Raw genomic sequence first — 23,645 nt, forward strand, 5'->3', positions numbered from 1 at the left:
TGAGCGACGCCGGCGCAGCAGCATCAGTAAACGACCAACTCTCGCGAGGTGCGCACACGCAACGCTCGCTGTCTAGATACAAGAAATATCATTTTTATAAGAAAACCACAAGAAAAGCTCCGCAAACAACATGTATCTGGATACGAAAAACATGACAACCGGCAACACGGCAGCTTTGACAGCGGCCGCACCAGCGAACTCAAAGGCCACACGGCGCATGCGCAACGTTTGGCAGCCACTGCGTCGTCTGCTGAAAGTGGGCGGCAAAGGTCGCACCGCCCAGCTGACCTTGGCCCATCCCAACAACGTGGATCTCAACAACACACAGCAGCAGTCACTTGAGTTGCCTGTGGAGGAAGAGGCTAAAACTACGCCAGAGGAGACTATTCACAAGTATGGACTGGAACTGCGGCAACTGCCGGAGGAGCAGGAGGAGGAGGTGTCCCTCACCCAGCCCCCCAACACGCCCACCCTGATTAGCAGCGTTTATGTGGACAAGGTCAGCGCCCAGAGCTGCGGGAACTGCCAGCACGGACGCAACTGTCAGCACAGACACCACAGCAGCAGCAGCAGCAGCAACATCAACATCAGCAACAGCAACATCAACAGCAGCAACATCAGCACCAGCAGCTCAAATACGAATGCAACACAGTTGCCCAGCAATCTCTGGGATCTGCAGTTGCCGCTCCAGTACATCAGCACCGACAATGGCACCTTCTTTTGGGCCAACACCCAGGATCGGGTGGACGATGATCTCCTGCATGCCCTGCTCTGCCAGAGCTTCAGTCAGCTTCCCGGAACCCTCTGTTAGTTTTAGTACACCCACAGAAACACCTCATAACCCCCCATCACTAAACAGATCTCAAGCTCACCGGGGGTCACACCCCTAATTATTGTAATTTCATTTATTTATTCCCCTGCGCAATATTTACGTTGTTAATGTGATACTAATTTGCATATAAAATAAAATATAAACACTCAATTTGTACCATACAAATGGAAAGAAGAAGAAAAGGAAACGTTTTATTACTTGATTGGGGTTCCGAGGGAAAGAACCCTCCCGATAAGGAAAACCATTACGTTTTGGGGTCCCAGTTTTATGGGAATTTTTAATGCGATCTGTTGTTAATAAAATGGACCTTTTAAACCAATAAAAGATTACTTGTTTGGAAATATTATTCTGTTATACAACATGAGAGATACAGTATCTATAAATCTTTAAGGGCTTGAAGTGTGCTTATCATTGCATTCTAGAACTACAGAAATCAATTACAGATAGATAATACTTGATAAAGGAAAAACCTTCTTCTGATTGATCATCTTCATCAGCAAGAAATTAAACAAGACACCTATTCTGTACTATCATCATTGGGAATCTGAGTGAGAACCCGATCTTTTAGAATACTGGCATAACGGAAGAACGAAGATGAGAGCAAAGGATAACGGAAGCAGTGTTATGAGTGGAACCTAATGAGGCCTGACAGATGAGCGGTCTGCAAAGACGGGTTGTTAAACTGATAAAAGGAAGATGAAAGGAGATGGGGAGGATGTGCAAACTGGTATCATCTTGCAGTAAATGTCTCATCGATGCTACCAGACTATACGTATAAGAATTAAGGGTTATTGCAAAGGTTAATCTGAACACTTGTATCCTGTGTTAATGCCCTTCATTAGTGACTCAAGTCAATGAGTTGTGAAAGGATATGGGGAGTCATTAAGCTTGCACTTCCTATAGACCTATGGGAACTCGCTAAGGAAATTTCACTGAAAGAATTAAGTGTCTTAGCAAGTGTTAAAACTTAATTGTAACCCAAATGTGTACGAAAAACCCAAACGTTATCAGTGGAACTGACTGATAAAGCTGGTGGTTATATATTATTATCCCGAAGTTTGGAAGTAAGAACCAAACATTTAGATTTTGTGGCAGGGAACTCTTGTGGTTAAACAGCTTGATAAGGGATTTTACAGAAAACATGAAATGTTGATAGCCAACAGGAAATACATATTTGCATCCAAATAAAAATGGTAAAAAAAGTATTTAAAAGTAAAATAAACTGTAGGAGTTATTATTTTTTTATAATAGTTTTTCCATTGTTTGATCCTGATCTTGATTTTATATTGCTTTTAATAAATAGAAAAAGTAGTCTAAAAATAATATAAACATTTTCAAATGGACTTCAATACCTCGTTAGATAAATAACGGCAATGCAGACCATGTCAAATTATACCAACTGCTCGTGCCGAAAATGCATTTCACTTTCGGTACCCACCCACTGCGAGCACCCCAATTAACAACTCGTTTACTCGTGTCTCATAAATTCGTAGGATTATATTTTGTTGTTCAAAACAAAAGGATGGCTATTTGGAACAAAAGATGGTCCAGTGTATTGTTTCCGACATTGCGATCCCGTCTAGCATTTCTGCTCGCGCAAAAGGCGGAAGAGCTCAGCGGGCTGGGCGCCGGAGACCTGCAGGGCGCAGTTGAAGGTCTCCAGCAGGCAGGAGTTGGCCAGCTCGGCACGGTACTTGCCATTGGTGATGCACACCGGCTGGTAGATCATCGAGCAGGGCTTGAAGCACCCCTGGACATCCAGCTTGAAGTTGCCCAGCCTATCGTGCAGATTCTCGACGAACTCGGAGCTGCACCAGGCGGCATCGGTGGCAGCATAGGCTGTGGGAATATATAGATATTATAGATCGGGTTCTAAGCTAATTTCGGTTTTTAACTCACCCTGCAGGCTGTTCCTTTCGCGGCGACAATTATGGGACAACAGGTTGCAGTCGTTTGCAAATTCCTTGAAGTTCTGGCCATCAGTTCCGCAAATTGGCTTGTAGATGCTGGGACACATAACAGGACAGGCAGTATCATTGCTGGATACTGTGTTTCCGTATACGGATGCTACCAGTACCAGGCAGCAAATAGACAAAGCTTGTGTCATCATTTTGAGGTTGTTCTAGTTTAGGTTTTTTGGGTATTTTGGGTTTTTACCAACGAATGCGTTCTTTCTGTAGTAGCTATCGATTTCAATTGCTGTGACTGTCTGAAGTTTCATTGATTTTTATATATTTTTATGACTCTCTATAGCTACTAGTAGATAGTGTATCAGTTATAGCGTTCTGATAAGACCGGGCCCCCTTATCAGCGACCCAAACAAAAACTCGTTTATGCGGTCTACAAAGTTCTACAAAGTACCGGCTCTGTTTGGGTGACAAACTACGTTTATACCCTTACACGGGGTATAACTATTTTTACCAAAAGAAGAAACTATAGATGTATTTTCTTCATCATGATCGATATATTTTCGGACTATTATTACATTTCAAAAGGTCATTTCGTATTCAATACAAATAATACTTAAATATTTTACTTACTAATTTTACTTTTCTCTTGTTTATTTATACGATTTCAGGGAACCCCTATATCTGATATACATTTAATGGATTCTTTTTACTATAGGAGCATCAAAACATCGACTATCTTAAGTTAGTTTTCTTCTCGACCTTTCTCCATTTTTCAATTGGCTTGTCTGCAGTCTGAGTAAAATGTTGTTTTCAAAACAGCATCATCAAAGTTTCTGTTATTATCTTGTTTATCACATATAACACCGTGTCTGTCTGAAAATATTGATATTATCGGGGAAGTATAGTGTTGTATTTATGGCTGTGCTTGTGATAACTTTGTTTACAGATTTCCAAGTAGAGGTAACTTTTTTTAGGGAGATGACTTTTGTTTTTCTGGAACCTGAGTGATATGTCTTTAAAAATACGATGAAATGACGCATCAAACTAACGGATGTTTTGATTGTCTTTCTTTCTTTCAAAGCTCTGATTGCTCTATTTAGATTGTAATTACATACTGCCTGTCTGTTTAATAAAGTGTTATAAATTGCGTGATTTAGTTACAAAACTTCTATATTTAACTACTTAACAATTTGAAATGTTAGTTGTTATGGATTTCTTAAGCTCACTTTGAGGTAATTCTTTCTTTTTAATGAGGATTTAAAATTACAAATCAATGACAGCCAAATAAATTAATGGGTATATGCGCTAAAAAGGTTAAGAAGTGATACAACACCATTCTACGCTCATTATCGAATAGTTTACAAGACCCGAGTCCCAAAAAACCCCTCATTCCATTCACTTCCAGACATTTTGACAAATGATCGTGGATCTCTCCACACATTTCGATCGCCGGTCTAATTCGGTTACAACATTCTGACCGCCCACATGGTTGCACAGTTCATCGCAACTGCCGATCTCCATGGGGCACGATGGTAATTGAGGCCTCTCGACGCGCCACACACAAATGATGGCGAGGAGGTGGGGAATCCCGATCTCCGCTGGTGGTGGTGGCCAAGGGAGCGTGGTGGCCGGGCCTAATCACCGTTTAATGGTGTTCACACACTTGTTGCTGACGGCGCCCTCCATAGACCTGGCCAAAACCAACAAGCCAACAGACCGACCAACTGGCCTGGCCAATCAATGACCGCTAAGCGAATGCTCGTCACGCACGCGAAGGCCGCTCCGCTGGTCATCGCCGGCGAGAATTGGGTACACACGCGTCCATTAAACCCATCTCCGAAGACCGAAGACTACGAGGCACAACCCAATCCCAATTCCAATCCCAGATCCAAAAGCAAGCGCAGGATCAGGTTGTTTCGGTCTCAGTGCACAGGTATGCAAATGAGGCACAACCCATCCGAGATAGCCATCGGGGCTACGATTCAGTCGCAGTCCCCCGGACTCATCGCTATCATCGCCATCGCCATCGGCATGAACAGTGTCATCAGCATTATCAACGGCATTCCATGATGGGTTCTTTCTTCCAATTTTCAATTCTTTCGTGCAGACAAGCCTCGCTTTGCATACGAAATTAATTATGTGCTGTCAAAGGCAATTTAACAGAAACTTATATTGCTACTTAATTTACGTCACGGCGCTACCAGAAGTTTGGTATTCCCCTGCGAAAGGGTATTGTACCATTTACGGGGGGCTTGAGAAAGGAGAGTTCCTTACTTCACAACTTTGTTTCTAAACGGTTAGGCCTTTAAATTCATATAATCTATGTGCGGTACTTCAAGTAAAATGTATTTTAAAAGTATCTAATATAATCTTATGATAGTTTATCTAGTGGATTTTAATTTGAAAATATTTCTACCCAAAGTATTATATAGAATGATTTTAGTTTTAGGTGCTATAAGCAAGAGCTATAAGCAAGCGAAAGGGTATTATAACATTTACGGGAGGCTTGAGAAATGAGAGTTCCTTACTTCACAACTTTGTTTCCAAACGGTCAGTCCTTTAAATTCATATAATCTATGTGCGGTACCTCAAATAATATATATTCTTAAAGTATCTAATATAATCTTATGATAGTTTATCTAGTGGATTTTAATTTATAATACTTCTACCCAATGTATTATATAGAATGATTTTAGTTTTAGGGGCTATAGGCATATTGAACATAACTAGAATTTCTGTAAATTCAAAAAAGAGTATTTATGATCTCGTATTACTTCGAATCGTTCTCGATCTTTCTGGTTATTCATGTTGTTATTCATTTTCTTTACTTTTCCAACTCCTTCGCTGGCTCCTTCCCTGCTGTCGACATCAATTTGCATTTTTAGTGTAGGAGAAATGCGTTTGAGATTGATAGAGCGGGACGGACAGAGTGTGTGAAAGAGTGGGAATATTGTGTGAGGAACCTGCGTCGGATTTTGATTCTCCGATTCCCTAGCCAAGGCGATTATCTTTTTGCGGCAACTGTTTTTATGCCCAATTTCAACGTCCGCCTTGAGACGCCTTGGCATGTGATTCGATGTCTTGAGGTGTTGACGTCTACATGTTGCATTTTAATTGTGGTTTTTGGTGTGCGATGTTTGGTTCGTGGTTCTTCGTTCTTCGTTCTGGGATCTTTCTTGGGGTTTTCCCCGCCTTCTGGCCTTTCTCCACTCCCTCGCCGACTCATAAATAAGTTGTACGACAAGCGACAACCAGCCCGTTTGCCAGGAGCTGCCGTGAAGTTATGCGCACGACATCCATATTTGGTCGCACACAGGTGGCGATTGTGGCCTTAGCCAAGGTGATAGCCATAACACTTGGCTCTTGGCCAACTTGGCTCTCGGCCATCTCTCCGCAGTGCGGGCACATCACACCTTCTGGCCACAATGGCAACAAGACAAGGCTGGCCACAAGGTTGTCCATTTTGGGACAGAACTATCCCAGGAATTGACTTTCTTGTGGAGTGTGGGCTGGTTTTCTTGCAGGATGTGCTAGAGTCTTTACTGACCCAGTTAGAGGGGTATTTTTATTGTACCCAAGTCAATTACTACATATTTTCTAAGATTCCAATAAACTGGATTGAAATAGATGGCAAGATAAGTATATCCTATGATAGTTTTTAGTTTAAGAGATTATAGATAAAATGCTTTAATTAACTTCCAAATATTGGTAATACTTATCCTTATCAAGGAATTCGATTTTACCAAAGAATATCTCTTACCCAAACAATAAATGGTAAAGTTTAATTTCTATGTTCAAATCTGGCAAACATAGCATATGTTTCAAACCCCTTTATCCTTTTCTAACAAATTAAAGGTAAATATGTTGACAGAGTACACATAATATTTTATTTATACAGTAATATTTATTAAGTGAAACTGATTCTTCAATTGTGTGTTCTATTTCCATTGCATTTCTGAACTCTTACTCAGCCAACTTCCCCGAAATCATAACAAAGTAACTATATGGCAAGTAATTCAAGTGGTTTCTCTCCTTTTATCATACTCTGGAAAAACCTCGAAATGATATCTCTTCAAGTAGTTGCTCTTATCTGGCACGTTGACTTCCAGAACAATATTTGGTGTAGGACAACAAGCGACTCATTCGCATGGTATGCCCGACGAATCATAACAATCTGAGAAAAGATAACTGCAGTGTTTTCTCTTTTTTATGCTGAAACCCAATACCCCTCGACCAATAATAAGATGAATGAATTTGATTTTGATATTTCTTGTTTTGTATTTTGTACGTTTGTTTTAAAGCTCTCTTTTTTGTCTATCACAATATCTTAATAACTAATGGAAGCGCTGGATCGCCGAGATTGTAGTGGAGTTAAAGCCGCTGGTGCTATCACAATGTATGTAGAGTTCTTAAAGCTTGAAGATTGAAGGGTTGAAGGCTAGATGGTTTCTGGGGCTCTAAGCCTGGGCCCAACGATCCTGGAACTGCATGGAGTAGCACATGGCGGGCTCAACGCTGGCGACTGGCTGGAGGTTGGTGGTCCAGAAGAAGGTGCCGGCGGTGGTGCGAGCGAAGCGAACTGGGACATAGACGTCGTCCTCCTGTTCCTCCTCCTCCACAATCTCGAACTCCTGGGAGTGGGCCAATTGGGCCAGCTTCTCGTTTGCGGCGTTCTCATCGATCTCGGCATAGTAGGCCTCCTCGACTTGGGCGTTGCGCAGATTGTCGACAGATTCTAGGGATTCCAGCGAGCCCTGAGGCTTCTGCTGCTGCTGCTTCTGTTGCTTCTTGAAGAGTGTCTTCAAGACCTGCTTGATGCTGTAGCTGGTCTTCATCTTGTTGTTGGTGGTGGCGACTACGACGACTTGTTGGCACATTTTGGATTTGGAAAATGTATGTATTTGAGTGTGCTGAGTGCGTGTGTTGCTTGAAAGGCTGACGATGTCAGAATGATTTCCCAACCGGCAAACGGACGGCTTTTATAGCCGAAGTGCATTTCCTGTGCGCTCGAGGGAAAGAGAGGGGAGAACGGACCCCTGGCGAAGACACGCACCGCAGAAAGGGAGGGGAATACAAACAGAGACCGCAGACGGGAGACGGGAGACCGAAGACCGTAGCCCAGAGACCCTCGCCCTCAAAGACCGAAGATAATCGGGGCGGAGAACCTGAAATACGACGCTCACCAGGAGCCGGGGGAAGTTTCGGTTCGGGAGCAGGTAGAAGAGCAGAGGAGGGACGCAAGAAGAGTGCATCATCCGAAGGAAACAAACCCCTACAAAAACTGCAACTGTCCGACGAGTGTGGGAAACAATTTTTCGTTGGCCTCAAAATTTTCGGAAACGTATTCAAGTGCCCCGAGAAATCCCCGAGAGGAGCTGAAAAAAATCACCAACACTCTGGCAATTCAGGACACACCGACACGGGGCAGGTGTTCCTTGGTAAAATTTCTCACGACACCGAAGGAAGCCCAGGATCACATCATGGAAAAGGAGTTGCAAATTGTATTCCTAATGGGCAATCAACATAAAGGCCGAGGGATAGGGGACCCTTTCTGGGTCTTCGAAACAGAAAGGACCCCAGGACCATTCCCACGCATTCCCACACATTTATTCGTCCTGGTTCTGGTTTCAAATATATGTACGTATAAAAGGGAGAATAACAGAACTTGGGGTTGCATATCTGCTATTTGTATAGGCATCTCGAATCACTTGTTATGGTGTTTTGATTCTGATTTTCAACTTTCCCACAGAGCTCGATGCACTCACCACCGAAACCGAACCACCACCAATAAAATACGGTCCTGCCACTTGTCTTCAATTTGGGAAACACTCCCCAGGGGTGAGCTGGGAATCTTATAGATATTTTAATTAATTCCCTTTCTTGCGGCCCAAGTGTGCTGAAAGTGTGGAGCGATAGGGAGGGTTTCTTTCGGGCAGATAGGATAGGAATTGTACCCTCGATAAGGCGCAGGGAGAAAGTGTGTGCAAAGCGAGCTGAGGGCGAGATACGAACGCGTACTTGAAGATACGTTTTAATGACTGGGGACGGGGATCCTGTTTAATGGTTTGTTTTTTTTTATCAGTGCCACTAATGGATCGTTCAGATTGCACCCCCTGCCAAGACTAGCTGACAGTGGTGTTTATGGGAAAAGAAGAGAAACAGTGAAGATCCAAGTCGCAAAGTGGGAGTCTTTTGGGGGGATCGATCCCACTATCTGGGGGCCTCCTGTCAAGGGGCCATTGACAGTTTACACTTGGCGGAGGCCGGGAACGATGATGATGCATCTCTGCCTGCTGGTGGTGGTAATATGATATATGCACTCGAAATCTTTACAAAAAATAAAAGCCACAGCCTCAGTTCCAGTTTGAGTTTGAGTCGCCGAGAGATAATGGGCAACGTGCCAAGTGCCCGACCGTGTATACACAACAAACAGTGCATAAAAGCAGGCGGAGGAGCCATTCACAACCCGGTGGTTAAGTGGGGGACGAGGGGATTCGGGAGGGGACTCGGGGGGAGGGGGCTCTGAGGCTGCAGTAGGAGGTGTGCCGGGTCTTTTATGTGATCTCCGAACGGAGTATGTGTCGGCATCCCAGCAGCCACAGAGCCGAGTCCACTGGCTTTGGCGGATGGCAAACTGGTTTCTGGCTTTTTGGATCTTTACATACACCACGAGAGATGCCAATGCCAGCATGGGTACACTGAAAAAGGTATATTTTGAAGGATGATGAAACCAGTAGCTATAAATAATAATATTATACACATCAATTCATGTTAAATCCTAAACGTAACGATATAATCCAAGTTCCAGCTATATTTGATTTTTCAGGGAATTATCTTGGAACATGACTTTCCATATAAGTAGTACGTTTCACACTTATAGTAGGTAATGATGAAAGTAATGACGAAGTATTACGAAAACGAGCTAGTCTTCTAGAAATTAATTATAAACGTTATTTAATACAATATCAATATGTATCAAACTTACTATGATAATTATAAACTTTAAAAGAGACCTTATATTAGAAACGTCCAATTTATGGATATACGTATTTCATTCTATCTAAACTTGTACTTCTGAGTAATGTTCGAAAAACCCCCGACCTATAACCCTTTTTTTCGAGTGCCCACATGGACACACATACTTAACGCTCGGCTATGACGAACAAATGTGTAAAGCATTAAAAAAGAGATCTAAAAAATACGAAAAAAATGAGAAAAGCTGGGTAAAAAAACAAAAGCGTCGACCGCATCCTAAACAGCGGCAACCGTCAGAGGCGGCGGAGCAGGGGAGGGGGGGCCAAAGAGACGGGGGACCCGGACCGACGGCGGCCTGAGCTCGGGCCCAAGCCCCAACCAATCTTTTCAAGTTGATCCCCATCAAGATATTATTTGACAGCAATGAAACGACTGGCACGAGTTTGTTTCCCACGGTCTGGCGTTGCGCTGGTGTGCGTTGTATCTGTGAGCTGGTGTATCTGTGGGTTTGCGGGGGGCTTTCGAGGGGTCTTTCAAGGGGGGACTTCCAGGGGGGGGGGGGGGACCCACCGACGACTGCTGACTTGGCTGGCTGCTTTTCGCGGCGCAATAAAGTTGAAAGCGCACTGTTGGATATAAATTAATTCAACAACACGCTATGGCCATACATACGCTGGTGTTGTTGCTCTGGGTCTCCGATCTCCGGTCTCCGGTCTCCGAGTTTTGCACGCTCTCGTGCCCCGCCCCCCTGTACCGCTCCGCCCCCTCTGGGCAATCGCCCGACTCCGCGGGGGCACTGAAATTCGCGCGTGCGTATGCCATCGATAAAAAAAATAAAAATGGTTTAACAAAAAAGCAACCAAGAGAAATAATAAAGCGAGAGAAATGAGGTCTTTCGAGATATATGTACAGTGGTCGGCATAAGTATTTTGACAAAATAAAAGTTAAGTATACTCATAACTTGAATATACTTCTTGTAAACTATAGGCATCAATGGAAAGGTAATTTCAATGCCGTTTGAATGATACAATACATTTCTTTACCCATTCAGTACTTATTGAAAAGGACGAATTTGTGTAAATCAACTTTGAAATTTTTAAAAAAAACTTTTTTCCTCGTCTTGAAAACTTAAATTTTTTGATGCAAAAAGTTTCTTCAAACAAAAATAATAGTAACTGCAAAAAGAATTTTTCAAATATCATTTTGCTTATATTTTTTATGAATTTTTGAAAATGCTTAAAAACAGGCATTTGAGCCATATTTTTGTCTTTTTCATACAAATTTTTTCCGACATTGTCACCTTCAAAAAATCATAAAAAATATAAGAAAAATGATTTTTGAAAAATTCTTTTTGCAGTTACTATTATTTTTGTTTGAAGAAACTTTTTGCATCAAAAAATTTAAGTTTTCAAGACGAGGAAAAAAGTTTTTTTTTTAAATTTCAAAGTTGATTTACACAAATTCGTCCTTTTCAATAAGTACTGAATGGGTAAAGAAATGTATTGTATCATTCAAACGGCATTGAAATTACCTTTCCATTGATGCCTATAGTTTACAAGAAGTATATTCAAGTTATGAGTATACTTAACTTTTATTTTGTCAAAATACATATGCCGACCAGTGTATATACGTCCTTAGGTATGTGTGTTTATTTCTTGGGATGATTGGGTGTACAAAGGCCAGTCTTAAGCGACTTGGGCACATGCGCTACACCCCATCGAGTATTGCAGAATCTGATGAAATTTCCCAAATGATTCACGATTGCCGTCACTTCCTTATTGTGCTCCTTATAATGTTATTAGGAATTTCAGTTCTTTACGAACCAGCATATTGGGTTTTTGCATTTCAATTCATAAGGCCACGCTTGATTTAATCTATTAAGGGCACGTGCCTGTCCACTGATTTTCCTAATTGCTGCAATTGGTATTAATAATACGAATTACGAAGGTTATTCAGAACTTGTTAAGCTGGAAAATTCATTCAGAAACACGCTAGGGTATTTATTATTGTGTTTACAAGGAATTTTGAAATTTTTGACTATTTAAATTGTATTTAATACCCTTATAAATTGATTTTTTAATTTGTTGTTAAGTCAATTAATTTTAATAAGGTTAGTAGTACGTAGTGCTGGGTTATATAATATCCCGGATCAATGTCTGGAAAATAATGGAGGCCATTTGTTGCTCTTTGATTAAATTAAAAAAATCTATTAAGTAATCGTTTGAGCAATATTTTTAAATTATCCAACCAACACTTGTAAAACGACCACTAATTACAGGTACTTATTGGAAAAATGGGAACTACACAACATTTTATAACTTTATTTAAAAAAGACTGTGGAAAACTGGGAGCTACACAGTTTTTCATAACTTTATATAAAAAAGCCCTTAAGAACATTATGAAAAAACATGCCAAATATTAGAATCAGCTTTGTTTTAAGGATTAATGATTGTATATTCAGAGTATGTAAATATTTTTAACGCACTTTTTCCCAATAATCCAATAGGATTATTTTATCTTTAATGGGACATTGCAAAATATTATGGAAAAAAGCCCTTAAGAACATTATGAAAAAACATGCCAAATATTAGAATCAGCTTTGTTTTAAGGATTAATGATTGTATATTCAGAGTATGTAAATATTTTTAACGCACTTTTTCCCAATAATCCAATAGGATTATTTTATCTTTAATGGGACATTGCAAAATATTATGGTTTTCCATAATATTTTGCAATGTCCCATTAAAGATAAAATAATCCTATTGGATTATTGGGAAAAAGTGCGTTAAAAATATTTACATACACCCCAAAAGTGCATTTACCACCCATAATATCCTACCGACCCATAAAATCCAATTAGCCATTTCCGGAGCATTCAGCTTTTTGTCGTCCACAGTTTAACTGTCCCGGTCCAGCGGACAAAAAAAAACAAAACGTTTCGCTTAGATAAGTTGTTAATGTTAACTGATTGTGTTGGCCCGTTTATCGCCGTTGCTGTTTTGTTTCGGCTAACTGTAGCTCATTTCGAATGCGTCGAGGGGCAATCTTAATTTGTCTTATTTGAGTGTGGTTTTTTATACAGTGAGTAGCTGGCCTTTTGTTATTTCTTATTTGTGTGCCAATGAGCCGGGCTCGTGTCATTTTCAACGATCGTCATCGTCGCCGGCACTTCTAATTAAATATGGTGAAACCTGAGCTTTGGCCGAGAGAGTTGATGTGTCAGATATCTCAGATGTATCACATGCCGGCGGATGGGGATCTAGCATCCCAGGCTGATGAATCACGGCGATACAATACGATTTAGCGCTAAAAATAAATACCGAATGTGCTAAATATATATCGCGTTTAGCCCACACGAGCCATAGCATTTATAGCGTGTGCTGGCAACAACCATAACGATTGTAACCGACTTTCGAGCACACGTCGATTGCGATCGGTTCCCAAGTTGCCAAGATCGAAGATCCCGGGTTCCCAAGCCGAGATGGTAATTGTCTACAAATAGAAGCGAGCGACGACCCAAGATACCCCCGTACTGGATCCCAATCCCAATCCCCAACCGACAATCAAGAATAATCATGTAAACGAAAAGCGTAATGCTCGTCCCACGAAACCCACGACTACCACGATCCAATCAATGATCCATAAAGCGCTAACAAAAAAGCAAGAAACCCAGAGACGATAGCTATATGTAGCTGGCCCAGCCCCAGACCCATACCCATTCCAAGTCCCCGATGACGATTCCACAATTATCAGCGTGCCATAAGCTACTGACTGCAAAAGCAAAAGGGTGAAGGCACATGGCAAGACTTGAACCGCACCGAATTGAAGCCCAAAAGACCGGACCCCGACTTCGGCTATGGACCGACCATACAAATGAATTGAAATGCAAACATCTTGTTATGGATGGAAGGCATGTGCTCGCCTCGCATCGTATCTGGGATCCCAAGTCGCACAGAGCTCTTAAAGGCGGTCGGTCGGTCGGTCGGTCGGTCGGTCGGTCTGTCCATCCGTCCGTCTGTCCCAGAAAGACTGAAAGACGGACGAGGGATCGTACAAGACCCCAAGCATGCACAATCAGAAGAAGTCAGGCCAGCCGTCGTCGTCGTGGAAATCGGCTGCGAAACAGTTTCCCACGGTATAACAATCACAACACATATATAAAGAGGGTTGGAGTGGGTAAGATAGAGAGAGAGAAGGCGCAGCTCGCTCAAGTCATTTTATTGCCCTCACATATACCATGCCATACCATACAAAAGTATACAAAAAAACAGAAGCCACCACCACCACCATGGGCACTACGAACCACCGAACCATCTGAAACCACCGCTGGCAACAGCAGCAGGCCGCGCACGAGGCAAAATGAGTGTCCCGCTCGCACTCACAGCTCGGATCTTACACGGGCAGAGGCTATATAAAGCCGATCCCACAGCCAGCCGACTCATTCAAAGCTCCGACTTCGTTGCGTGCACACAGAGTAGTAGTCTCTCCTCATAGTAATATCTCTGCGACTGTGGATTACGCGAGTTTACTTCACCTCACTCAACTGCCGACCCCATTGAAAATGGTTCTGGAGATGGAGATGTCCAAGACCTATCAGTACCGCAAGGTGATGAAGCCCATGCTGGAGAGGAAGCGTCGTGCCAGGATCAACAAATGCCTGGACGAGCTGAAGGACATCATGGTGGAGTGCCTCACCCAGGAGGGAGAGCACATCACCCGGCTGGAGAAGGCCGACATCCTGGAGCTCACCGTGGAGCACATGAAGAAGCTGCGCGCCCAGAAGCAGCTGCGTCTGTCCAGTGTCTCCAGTGGCGGCTCCTCGGGATCTCAGGATCCCAAGCTCAGCATTGCCGAGAGTTTCCGGGCGGGCTATGTGCATGCCGCCAATGAAGTGTCCAAAACCCTGGCTGCCGTGCCCGGCGTGAGTGTGGATCTCGGCACCCAGCTGATGAGTCATTTGGGTCATCGCCTCAACTACCTGCAAGTGGTGGTTCCCTCGCTGCCCATCGGAGTGCCTCTCCAGGCTCCTTCAGAAGATCAGACCATGGTCACCCCACCGCCCTCGGAATGCGGCAGCTTGGAGAGTGGAGCCTGCAGCCCGGCGCCCAGTGAGGCCAGCTCCAGTGCCTCCGGTCCCATGTGGCGACCCTGGTGAGCTCTGGACTCCAGATGATCTTCACCTGGATCGCCTTCAAGCGGAAGGCTTCTACAAATCGTTGCCCCAAAAAGGTGCTGGAATGAAAACCGCACCCAAGACTTTGGAGCCCCTCAATTGCTGCCCAGGATAAGCTTTCCCAGCAGCCCCCAGCCGGGTCACCCATCTCTAGCAGAGCCTCAAATTCCGGCTATAGAGATTGCTGCTTACCTATTGGAAAACTTAAAAACAAAACCTGAACTACAACTGAAAATGAAAATAAATGAAATTCCAACTTAAGAACCCCTGTTTTATCATTTCTAGTACATTACTCAGACTTCCCAGACACTTAGTAGGTCCCAGCGGAAAGTACAAAATAAAAAGCCCCTAAAACAAGAAACGAATTAAAGATAAACTCCGTGGCGAACCGAATCGCAGAGCCCACAGCCGGAAGTCGCTGAATATTTTCCCACACTCGGACTCGGACTCTCTGAGTTGGCCTCATTATGCCCCGAGAATTCGAATTCCATGGGCTTGCGGGGCTCTCGAGGGGTATACATACATACGTATGCCATATCTGCGGGAACTTTTGCGCCGGCGCTGTCGCTGCTGTCGCAATTAAATAATAAAATAAAGCAAAAAGTCAGTTCTAGGAAACGTCATTTATTATGAGGCCCGTCGAGTGTGAGAACCGCGGCTCCGCTGTCAATGGCTCAGCATTGTGGTCATTGTGTTTTGGTTTTTTTTTCTCTGTTTTAGATATTTTTTTTTTGTCCAGGCTTTGACAGCCTTAACTGCGCTTGACCGCTTGGCACATGCGCGGACCGGCGGTCAGACATTGCAAATTAAGCCCGCGACCGCGACCGTCTCGGCACTTAAGTCTTAAAACTTCGGAGGGGCATGGGTATATGTTTCGGAGTGCGGTTCGATTACGGAACCTCGGATCCATGCGCCTTTGTCTGGGGGACAGCGACAACTATGATGATGACTACTTACCGGGTCGTCTCGAGTCTGGGACCGTTCAAGCCGTCGCTGATTGCTGTTAATCTTCAGAAAATGTGATTAGTCACGTAACTTTGGCATCGAGACGGGGTTTTTAGCGCTTCTCTGTTTTGTTTTGGGCTACAAAACGGCTATTTATAGGGCTCAACGGTAGTCTACAGAAATGGGTGATCTATTTCGCGATGGTCCAGTTGAAAGGCAATCAGTTCATAGCCAGGCCATAGCCAGGGGCCGATTGGATGGCTTTGGCTTAGTTTGTGAAACCTATCTAAAGGGGTTCCCATTGAACCTGTCTGTGGCTTAGGCTTTTGTTTTCTGCCGAAACGTGCGTCATCTCTGAGAGCTTAATGAGTATGATCTTTGATGACTTAAGAGCCTCATATATCACATCTACCTAATACTCGAATGATCAAAATAAAAAATATTTATAGTGATTCATATTTCCTTTCCATATTTGGGACGTAGGTTGATTACTTGAAGGGTTTTTACAGTGTTTGTTACTTGTCTAAATCAATCCCTATCACTTTCCTTCGAGAAATAAAATATTGAATTAATATGTTAATCTGTTCGGTTTAAAAATATATTTTCTTATCTTATTAAGTTGCCTATATAATAACTAGGTACATTTATTAATTAATAATTTTTCTGTAATTATTTATTTTTGTTGTTAAATGATCAAATGATCTACTTCCGTGCTTCGGACCCAACCCAACCCATTTCAAAGCCCGTGACAGGAGGTACAGTAGAGCCCACACGTCATCCATCACGTGACCTCTGTGTGTCGGTGGGCCCCCATATAGCATCTCAAGCACCGCGGGTCCGGCCACCTACTTCAGTCATAATACTCCGCACGCCGCTAAGGTTTAATGCAGCCATATTAAAGTAAGCGCAAGACCACCACTTAATAAAGGAGAGGCGGCGGCAAACCGGCCTGGTTGGAGGATGGTATGGGATTGGGATGGAGTCGGCACTCGTGCCTCGATCTCCAGACCCGCCAGCAGCCACCTCATCCATTCCCATTCCCATTCCCATACGATCCCATACAAACACAACCTGTGGGCAGCTTGTCCAGTGGCAGCAAGAGCGTGTGCCAATGTAGTGTAACAACATCCCATATTAAAGATATTACAGAGTCAATAGCACACCATATAAGTGTGGTTGGGTGCCTCTCCAACCGCTCCATCGCTCCATCGGTCCATCGGTCGAAACTCCCCAGCCCAAACCAACGACCATCTCCCCCACTCCGATCTCCATAACCGATCTCCTCTTGCATCCCGCTCGCTCTCGCTTTTTGGTCATAAACCAACTAAATTGAGTTCGTTCAACAAAACAGCGACGCATGCGCCGAACCCGAACTCATAGTCGTACTTGTACCCCCTGGAAGCCTCAGGAACCCCTTCCCAGATCACACGGCGCGCTCTTAACGATCGTGTGTCCACAGTCATTACAATGTTGGATGTTGGCCAATGCACAAAAGTTGAGGCTGAAGCTGAGGCTGAGCTGAGGATTCGACTGAGACACACTTACCGCACGCTGCTTTTCTCTTTCATGTCGATCCATAGCCATATAGCCATAGTCATACCTATGGCCGCAGCTCGAGTCGGTCGTGATCTTGCCCGTAAGTGGTCTTGTATCTTGAATTCGTAAAAGTACACAGACATAGTAGGCCCAACACACACACACACACATAAAAAGGGCAGGTGTGTCGATCGTGTGAGAACCACGTTCCAAACCATTTTCTCACGATCTTCGCTTCTGATATTTCGTTTTTTTTTTCTGGCTATGGTCCCCGGTCTTCAGTCCTCTGTCCTCAGTCCCTTCCCCACCCTACCTTTGAAAGACCCTTTCTTTGGGCCTCAGTCTTCGTTCGAGTGATTCGTATGCAGTTTGTGTATTGTAGTTTTTAATGACTTGGGCTTGCGTTCGAGCTCGATCGCCGGATTGCTGGATTGCTGTATCGGGGGTTCGGTTACGTCGCCGCCATTCGTTCATCATTCATCGGGTTTACCTATAAGATTAAGTATCTTTTGTGCCAGCATTTCCTTTTGGCATTTTGGGTGCGATTCCCCTGCATATCCCTGTGGCCGTATTTTTCTTATTGCCCCATTGTATGGTACTTATAAGTATAACCCAGCGTAACTGGGTCTGGTCGGGTTGGTGTTGGTCCTCTTATTGTCAACTCGACAGTTATGTCGCCTGATCGGATCATCTAGGGATGGACAAGGACTGAAGGTGAGCTAAGATTTTGCATGGCTCTTAAGGAGTGTTCCTTGTTTCAAGGGTAAAAAGTTATCTTGGGGTGGAAGTGACATTGAGACTTTTTAGGAGATGACCTTGGGTAGATTACCAATCAATGATTAATGGAACCTAGGACCGTCATAGTGAAAGATCACTAGGAAATCATTGAATTAGTAATTGATCAATTAAAGAGGAACTTAGGTAGCAACATATTACAATTCCTTATTAGAAAATACGAGATATTGTAAAAGGTCTTTAATCAACGTTAGGTATTGTACCTTTTATAACAAGGCTCTAGAAATATATTTAAATGTAGAAGAATGTTGCATTAAACAATTAAAAATCTGTAAGACAAAGGAACCTTAATTGTAAACACCATTTTTATAATCATTTCCATAAATAATTGCTGGCCTCAGAAACACTAAAAGGACGGAAATGTAAAATTAAGTATAATCACTTAAACACTGTTGGGAAGGTGATCTTATACAGATAATCTACATTCGGCTTAACAAGTCGACAGATTTTTAATCAACTGAAAAATCTCTATAAATTTGGTTCCTTTGAATTTATTACACCCTTGCAGCCCTGGCCTTCGCTAGTCCCAAGGCAATCCTGAGATACCGATCTCGTTGACTATTCCCTCGTCGGCTGGGCCCTCCGTCGATTTTAAAGACAGAGGCGTCTGGGGATCGGCTACTGGTCTTGGCACACAGATAACCAAATGATGCTGGGTCAGTCAAATCAAAAAAAAAAACGAAAGATCGAAACCAAAATGGAAAAAACAACCGAAAAGGCCCTAAGCAGAACCCATAAAAAAGAAACAAAAAACGATATCCTGTCCCGGGCGGGGGCTCCTCCATCTTAAAGTTGCCCTAGGGCAAGGCACTCATTTACCTGATCCGAAGCAATTATGTGCCCATAGCTTACCTTGACCATTGTGCACACGATTTTCTAGCCGAGTGGCCAGGGAGAATCTCGGCGAGGAGAATAAGGGGAGAACAAAGCGAAATCAGGATGGATGCGGGATGAATGATGACTCGATCCCTTTTTTGGGATACGTAGTTCCACCCCGGCTTTATGCCCATTTATTTTCTTCCAACCCCGAGCGACATTGTCGTAACTCGATTAGACACGCTGAGATAAGACTCTAATTTTTTGTGTTACCTTTGCTTATTGTCCGCACACGTGTTCAAAGGTCCAACCTTATATGCATGGTCCATACCCATCGGTAGCCCCGACTTTGGGTTCTTCTTAATTCTTCTTGTTTCGGCCTTGGCATTGTTTTCGCTTTCTTTTGTCTGTGCATCCGTGGGGCGATCGAAGAGTTAGTTACAATAGTTGGACAAACAGAGGTGCTAGCATTTCCGTTCTAGACCGCAAATTATTGGGAACCGTTTGGCTACGGGGAGTGTCTCAGCAATTTGCATGATTACTCACTAAAATAGTGGCAGAAAAAGTCGTGATCTTTCAATTTTAGCTATATAATTTATTATTTATTTATCACATGAACTGCGCGTCCTCATCTAAAGCTTTGTGTGTGTATGGTATGGTATGTTGTTTGCTTAAAACTAGGTTGGGAGTCGGAACTGGGGGAATTCCAGCGACTCGGAAGACTTTTACTTTCTATAATCTCTCCTGGGTTCTTTTCTTATAGAGGGGATATTGCTGATCCTCTCTACCAGGGACGCCAGACGTTCTCCTCGTCCTCGCTGTCGTCCTCCATCTTGGTCACATCGATGGTGGTCAGCAGGGAGTGGCTGACCGCTGAGCTGGCATTGGAGTTGGGACTGCCGGCGAAGCTGGAGACTGGAGAGATGGGCACGGAGTAGGCATCCCGGGTGGCGATCTGCACGGAGAGTGGAGCGTTGATGGGCAGGGGTTCCTTCTCAGCTGGCTGGATCTGGTTGAGGCGCTGTCCCAGGTGGGTCATCAGCTGGGTGCCCAGGCTGACATTCATGCCGGGCAGTTGGGACAGGGAGCGGGAGACCTCGTTCACGGCATGGATGTAACCGGAACGGAATCCCTCAGCCGGGGTCAGGCTCTCATCGCCGGAGGCCCTTTTGTGCTGGCGCTGCTGCTTCATCTTCTGCAAGTGGGTGACGGTCAGCTCCAGGATGTCGGCCTTCTCCAGCCGGGTGACATGCTCGCCCTCGGACTCCAGAGTGGCCACCATCAGATCCTTCAGCTCGTCCAGGCACTTGTTGATCCTGGCACGACGCTTCCTCTCCAGCATGGGCTTCATCACCTTGCGGTACTGATAGGTCTTGGACATCTCGGACATTTGTAGCGACGACATTTTGAGTTTATTTGTAATTTTTTTTTTGGTGTAAGTTGAGTTCTTTTGAGCTGTAGCTGCTCTGACGCTCGAAGACGTTGTGTGTTGTCAGACCTTCGGAATCCGGCCTTATATAGCCAGTCGGCCAGAAACAACCCCCAGAATGGGTCCGTGTGTGCTGGCATTTTGAGGAGGAGAACGAGTAAAAGGAGCAAAAGGGATGGCGACACACATCGTGTGCTGGAATGAGGGTTGGTTCATACTCATATGCAGACCCTTCCGCTTCTTGAGACCGCTCCTTATTGTTCGGGCGATTTCTTATTGTTGCCCCGGCACCCTTATCAAGCGAGGGCCAGGGAGCAGGATCGCTGGCAGGATCGTGGGAAACACTTTCCTGCTCGGTTTCTCACATCGCCTCGCTCACCTGCCCGCAAAAAGCAAAGGCAGCCGAGCATGGCTATGGGAATTTGCAGGGCGAACAGCTGCCGTTTCTAGATTTGTGTGTTATGATTTGACTATGGCAGGGGCAGGGGCAGGGGCAGCAAGGATAATGAACTGCCTGCTTTATGCCATCTCATCGGGGTACGGATCCTCTGGAGTTCCCACGATAGCGAGGGCCTCCGCCGGGGGATGGGGATGGGGATAAGGACAAGGCGTTGCGATTCCTCGACGACTTCCTGTTTACCGTTGGCATTCCAAATTGGATCGGGTTCGTGTTCGGCGGCAGAGGAAGGTACGCAGACAAGGACGAAGGCATCCTGCACTTGTTGGTCGGCCGTTATGATCCTGTGGGAACATTGCTCGTGTGCGTCGAGTGTGCTTAATGTGTGTTCGACTTCGGCGATGCACCGATCCCCCTGACCCGGCAAGACCTCTGCAGTCCCTCTCCTCCTCCCTCCATCCCAGATGTAACAGGGGCCAGCGACGCTGATCCTGGAGCGCTGCTCGCATCGCGTGTGGCTCGCGGTGGACACACTTTCGGCTGTAAGTTGCTCGCGTTCCAGGATCTTTGTAATGGATGGATGGGTGGTGCATGACGGGGATTTGTAACACGAGTGGGGCTTCAAATGGGGTGGAGTCAATGGGAATTTCTGAAGGAGGCCAAGAGGCTAAGAATGAAGCTCATCCAAGCTTACTTCTGGAGTTCTTAGTAGGTTATACAATTTTATGAACATGGTATTCAGAAAAATAGTTACTAATTAGAAATATCGTAAGCTAAACGTTCATTAAAAAAACATGTTGTATACACATACATGTTGTTTATTTTTTTGGAGTATTTATCCGGGAACAACCATATCATACACTTTTTATAAATAAAAACATTCGAAATATAAAAAAAAACTTGGACGGTACGATACATTAAGGAAATATTTTATCTTTTTTTAAAATCACTTTTCTTAATAAGCCAGTTTTTTACGACATATGTATGTATCACCTCGTAACACCGAATTTAATCGCAATGTGAAAGCTTGCAAATATATTTCGGTGTTAGATTATACTTAGCTCAAATTATAGACGTGGTACGTTTGCAATGTTTATTACTTCTAATCATAGAAGAATGTAAGAGCAAACATTTAGAGTATATTGAAAAACGAGAAGCTGTAATAAAGAACATTTGACAATAAGACTCCGAGCATACATTGCTGAAATAATGCCTTCAGTTATGACATTCCCACTAAAAACGGCTATAAAAGTAACCAGTAAATTATTTCAACCCTCGATTCTTCATAACCCAAATAATATAGTACTCTTAAAATTTCAGTTTATGCTCTTTTTATTATTCAAGTATTCATGGCTTATATCGAGTGTGGTAAAGCAAAAATGTAAATTTAAAGCATACAAAAATATGTGTTTCCTTAATGAAACTAAGTGGAAGCTCGGTGGGGAAGCTCTTTGTTGAGATGATCAAATAAATTACAATCAATTAAATACATGAATCTTTATACCTACGGGAGATCAATTACAAAATACGAACTTAAGAACTATCACAGGAACATCACATCATATCAAATCAACTACCAACTAATTACGATTCTGAGGCAAATGTTTACACTAGACCTTGGAAAACTTGGATCGTTTCTAAATGAAACTACATAAGTAGTAAAGCTATCAATGTTAATTGGTTGCGTGTATTTGGAATGCCCATTTCACCAGGGACGCCAGACATCCTCGCCATGGGGAATATCCTCTTCCTGTGGGGATTTGGAGCGCTTCTGATCGGCTAGATTGACGGGTTCTTCAGCCATTTCGGGACAGGATTCCTCCTGCTTGATATCCTTGAGCTGGTGGCCCAACTGCTTCATCAGGTGGGTGCCGAACTTGAGATCCAGGCCGGGAACAGTGGAGAATATGTGGGAGACCTCGTAGGCGGCCTGGGTGTATCCGGCGCGGAATTTGTCTAAGTTAACCTGGTTGGCGGCTGGAGGAGATTGGGGACTGGCCACTCGCTGCTGCTGCTGCGCCTTCAGATAGTTGACTGTGAGCTCCAGGATGTCCGCCTTCTCCAGTTTGCTGACCTGCTCCCCCTGCGCATCCATTGTGTCCACGATGAGATCTTTCAGCTCATCCAGATACAGGTTCATCCGGGCACGTCTCTTGCGCTCCAGCAGAGGTTTGGTCACCTTGCGGTAGTGCTGAGTCTTGGTCATAAATCTCTGACCCTGCACGGCCATTGTGTTTGAAGAGTTTGTAGTTGTTTGTAAATAAAGTTGCGAGATTGCGATGTCGCTGCTGCCGCTCCGCACTGCACGGTAGTCACTTGAGAAATGATCTTGCCGCAAGGTAAGCTGATCCTTTTTGTAGCTGCCACACAGCCGGTGCCGTACACTTGCGAAAGCGAAATCGAAATCCTCCCCTAACTGCCACCACGCACAGTGATCACAGCGATCACAACGACGCTCCTCCACGGCGACGATCACGATCAGCACGAAGCATCAATCGGGTCACTCTCTGCTTGTGGCAAGATTCCCTCGGCGCTGCACGTGTGCAACATCAAAAAAATTGGATCGGGCGGAAGCCGCTGCGGCTCTCTCTTTTTGCACTGAGAAAAATTAATGGGTTCCTAGAAACATTTTATGATATATAGAATCCGAAAAAAATATAGCAATTCCCACTATATTACGTTGATCAACTGTGAGTGTAAAAAAAAGGAAATACAATATTGAAATATTTTAAGAATATATAGATATATAAGGGATCAATAAGTTTTAAGTCTTTTTGGTTGATTTTAAGAGTGATCAGTCTTTGATAGAAACTTCATCAAATATTGGCGCATGGGAT

The 23,645-nt window shown here is 43.9% G+C and overlaps 6 protein-coding genes across 6 annotated transcripts; 2 read left to right on the plus strand and 4 right to left on the minus strand.

The window, feature by feature from the left end:
* Positions 1-38: 38 nt before the first annotated feature.
* Positions 39-964, plus strand: LOC119557443 (enhancer of split M2 protein). Its single transcript, XM_037870208.1, has one exon. It carries the CDS (start codon positions 131-133, stop codon positions 809-811), a length of 681 nt encoding a protein of 226 aa, XP_037726136.1. The 5' UTR covers positions 39-130; the 3' UTR covers positions 812-964.
* Positions 965-2,304: 1,340 nt separating this feature from the next.
* Positions 2,305-3,028, minus strand: LOC119558308 (enhancer of split M1 protein). The gene is made up of 2 exons (XM_037871711.1): positions 2,732-3,028; positions 2,305-2,671 (listed from the first exon to the last, which is right to left on the minus strand). The coding sequence occupies exons 1-2, from the start codon at positions 2,940-2,942 to the stop codon at positions 2,412-2,414; spliced, it is 471 nt and encodes a 156-aa protein (XP_037727639.1). The 5' UTR covers positions 2,943-3,028; the 3' UTR covers positions 2,305-2,411.
* A 3,967-nt stretch (positions 3,029-6,995) lies between these two features.
* Positions 6,996-7,657, minus strand: LOC119563391 (enhancer of split malpha protein). The gene has a single exon (XM_037876747.1). The coding sequence runs from the start codon at positions 7,617-7,619 to the stop codon at positions 7,200-7,202; it is 420 nt and encodes a 139-aa protein (XP_037732675.1). The 5' UTR covers positions 7,620-7,657; the 3' UTR covers positions 6,996-7,199.
* A 6,170-nt stretch (positions 7,658-13,827) lies between these two features.
* LOC119563390 (enhancer of split mbeta protein) lies at positions 13,828-15,088 on the plus strand. Its single transcript, XM_037876746.1, has one exon. It carries the CDS (start codon positions 14,279-14,281, stop codon positions 14,870-14,872), a length of 594 nt encoding a protein of 197 aa, XP_037732674.1. The 5' UTR covers positions 13,828-14,278; the 3' UTR covers positions 14,873-15,088.
* A 4,669-nt stretch (positions 15,089-19,757) lies between these two features.
* On the minus strand, positions 19,758-20,399 carry LOC119558272 (enhancer of split mgamma protein). Its single transcript, XM_037871649.1, has one exon. The coding sequence runs from the start codon at positions 20,385-20,387 to the stop codon at positions 19,767-19,769; it is 621 nt and encodes a 206-aa protein (XP_037727577.1). The 5' UTR covers positions 20,388-20,399; the 3' UTR covers positions 19,758-19,766.
* Positions 20,400-22,394: 1,995 nt separating this feature from the next.
* Positions 22,395-23,183, minus strand: LOC119561416 (enhancer of split mdelta protein). Its single transcript, XM_037875074.1, has one exon. The coding sequence runs from the start codon at positions 23,036-23,038 to the stop codon at positions 22,514-22,516; it is 525 nt and encodes a 174-aa protein (XP_037731002.1). The 5' UTR covers positions 23,039-23,183; the 3' UTR covers positions 22,395-22,513.
* Between the last annotated feature and the right edge of the window lie 462 nt (positions 23,184-23,645).

This window comes from Drosophila subpulchrella, chromosome 3R (assembly GCF_014743375.2).
Source record: "Drosophila subpulchrella strain 33 F10 #4 breed RU33 chromosome 3R, RU_Dsub_v1.1 Primary Assembly, whole genome shotgun sequence".
NCBI classification, from domain to species: Eukaryota; Metazoa; Arthropoda; class Insecta; order Diptera; family Drosophilidae; genus Drosophila; species Drosophila subpulchrella.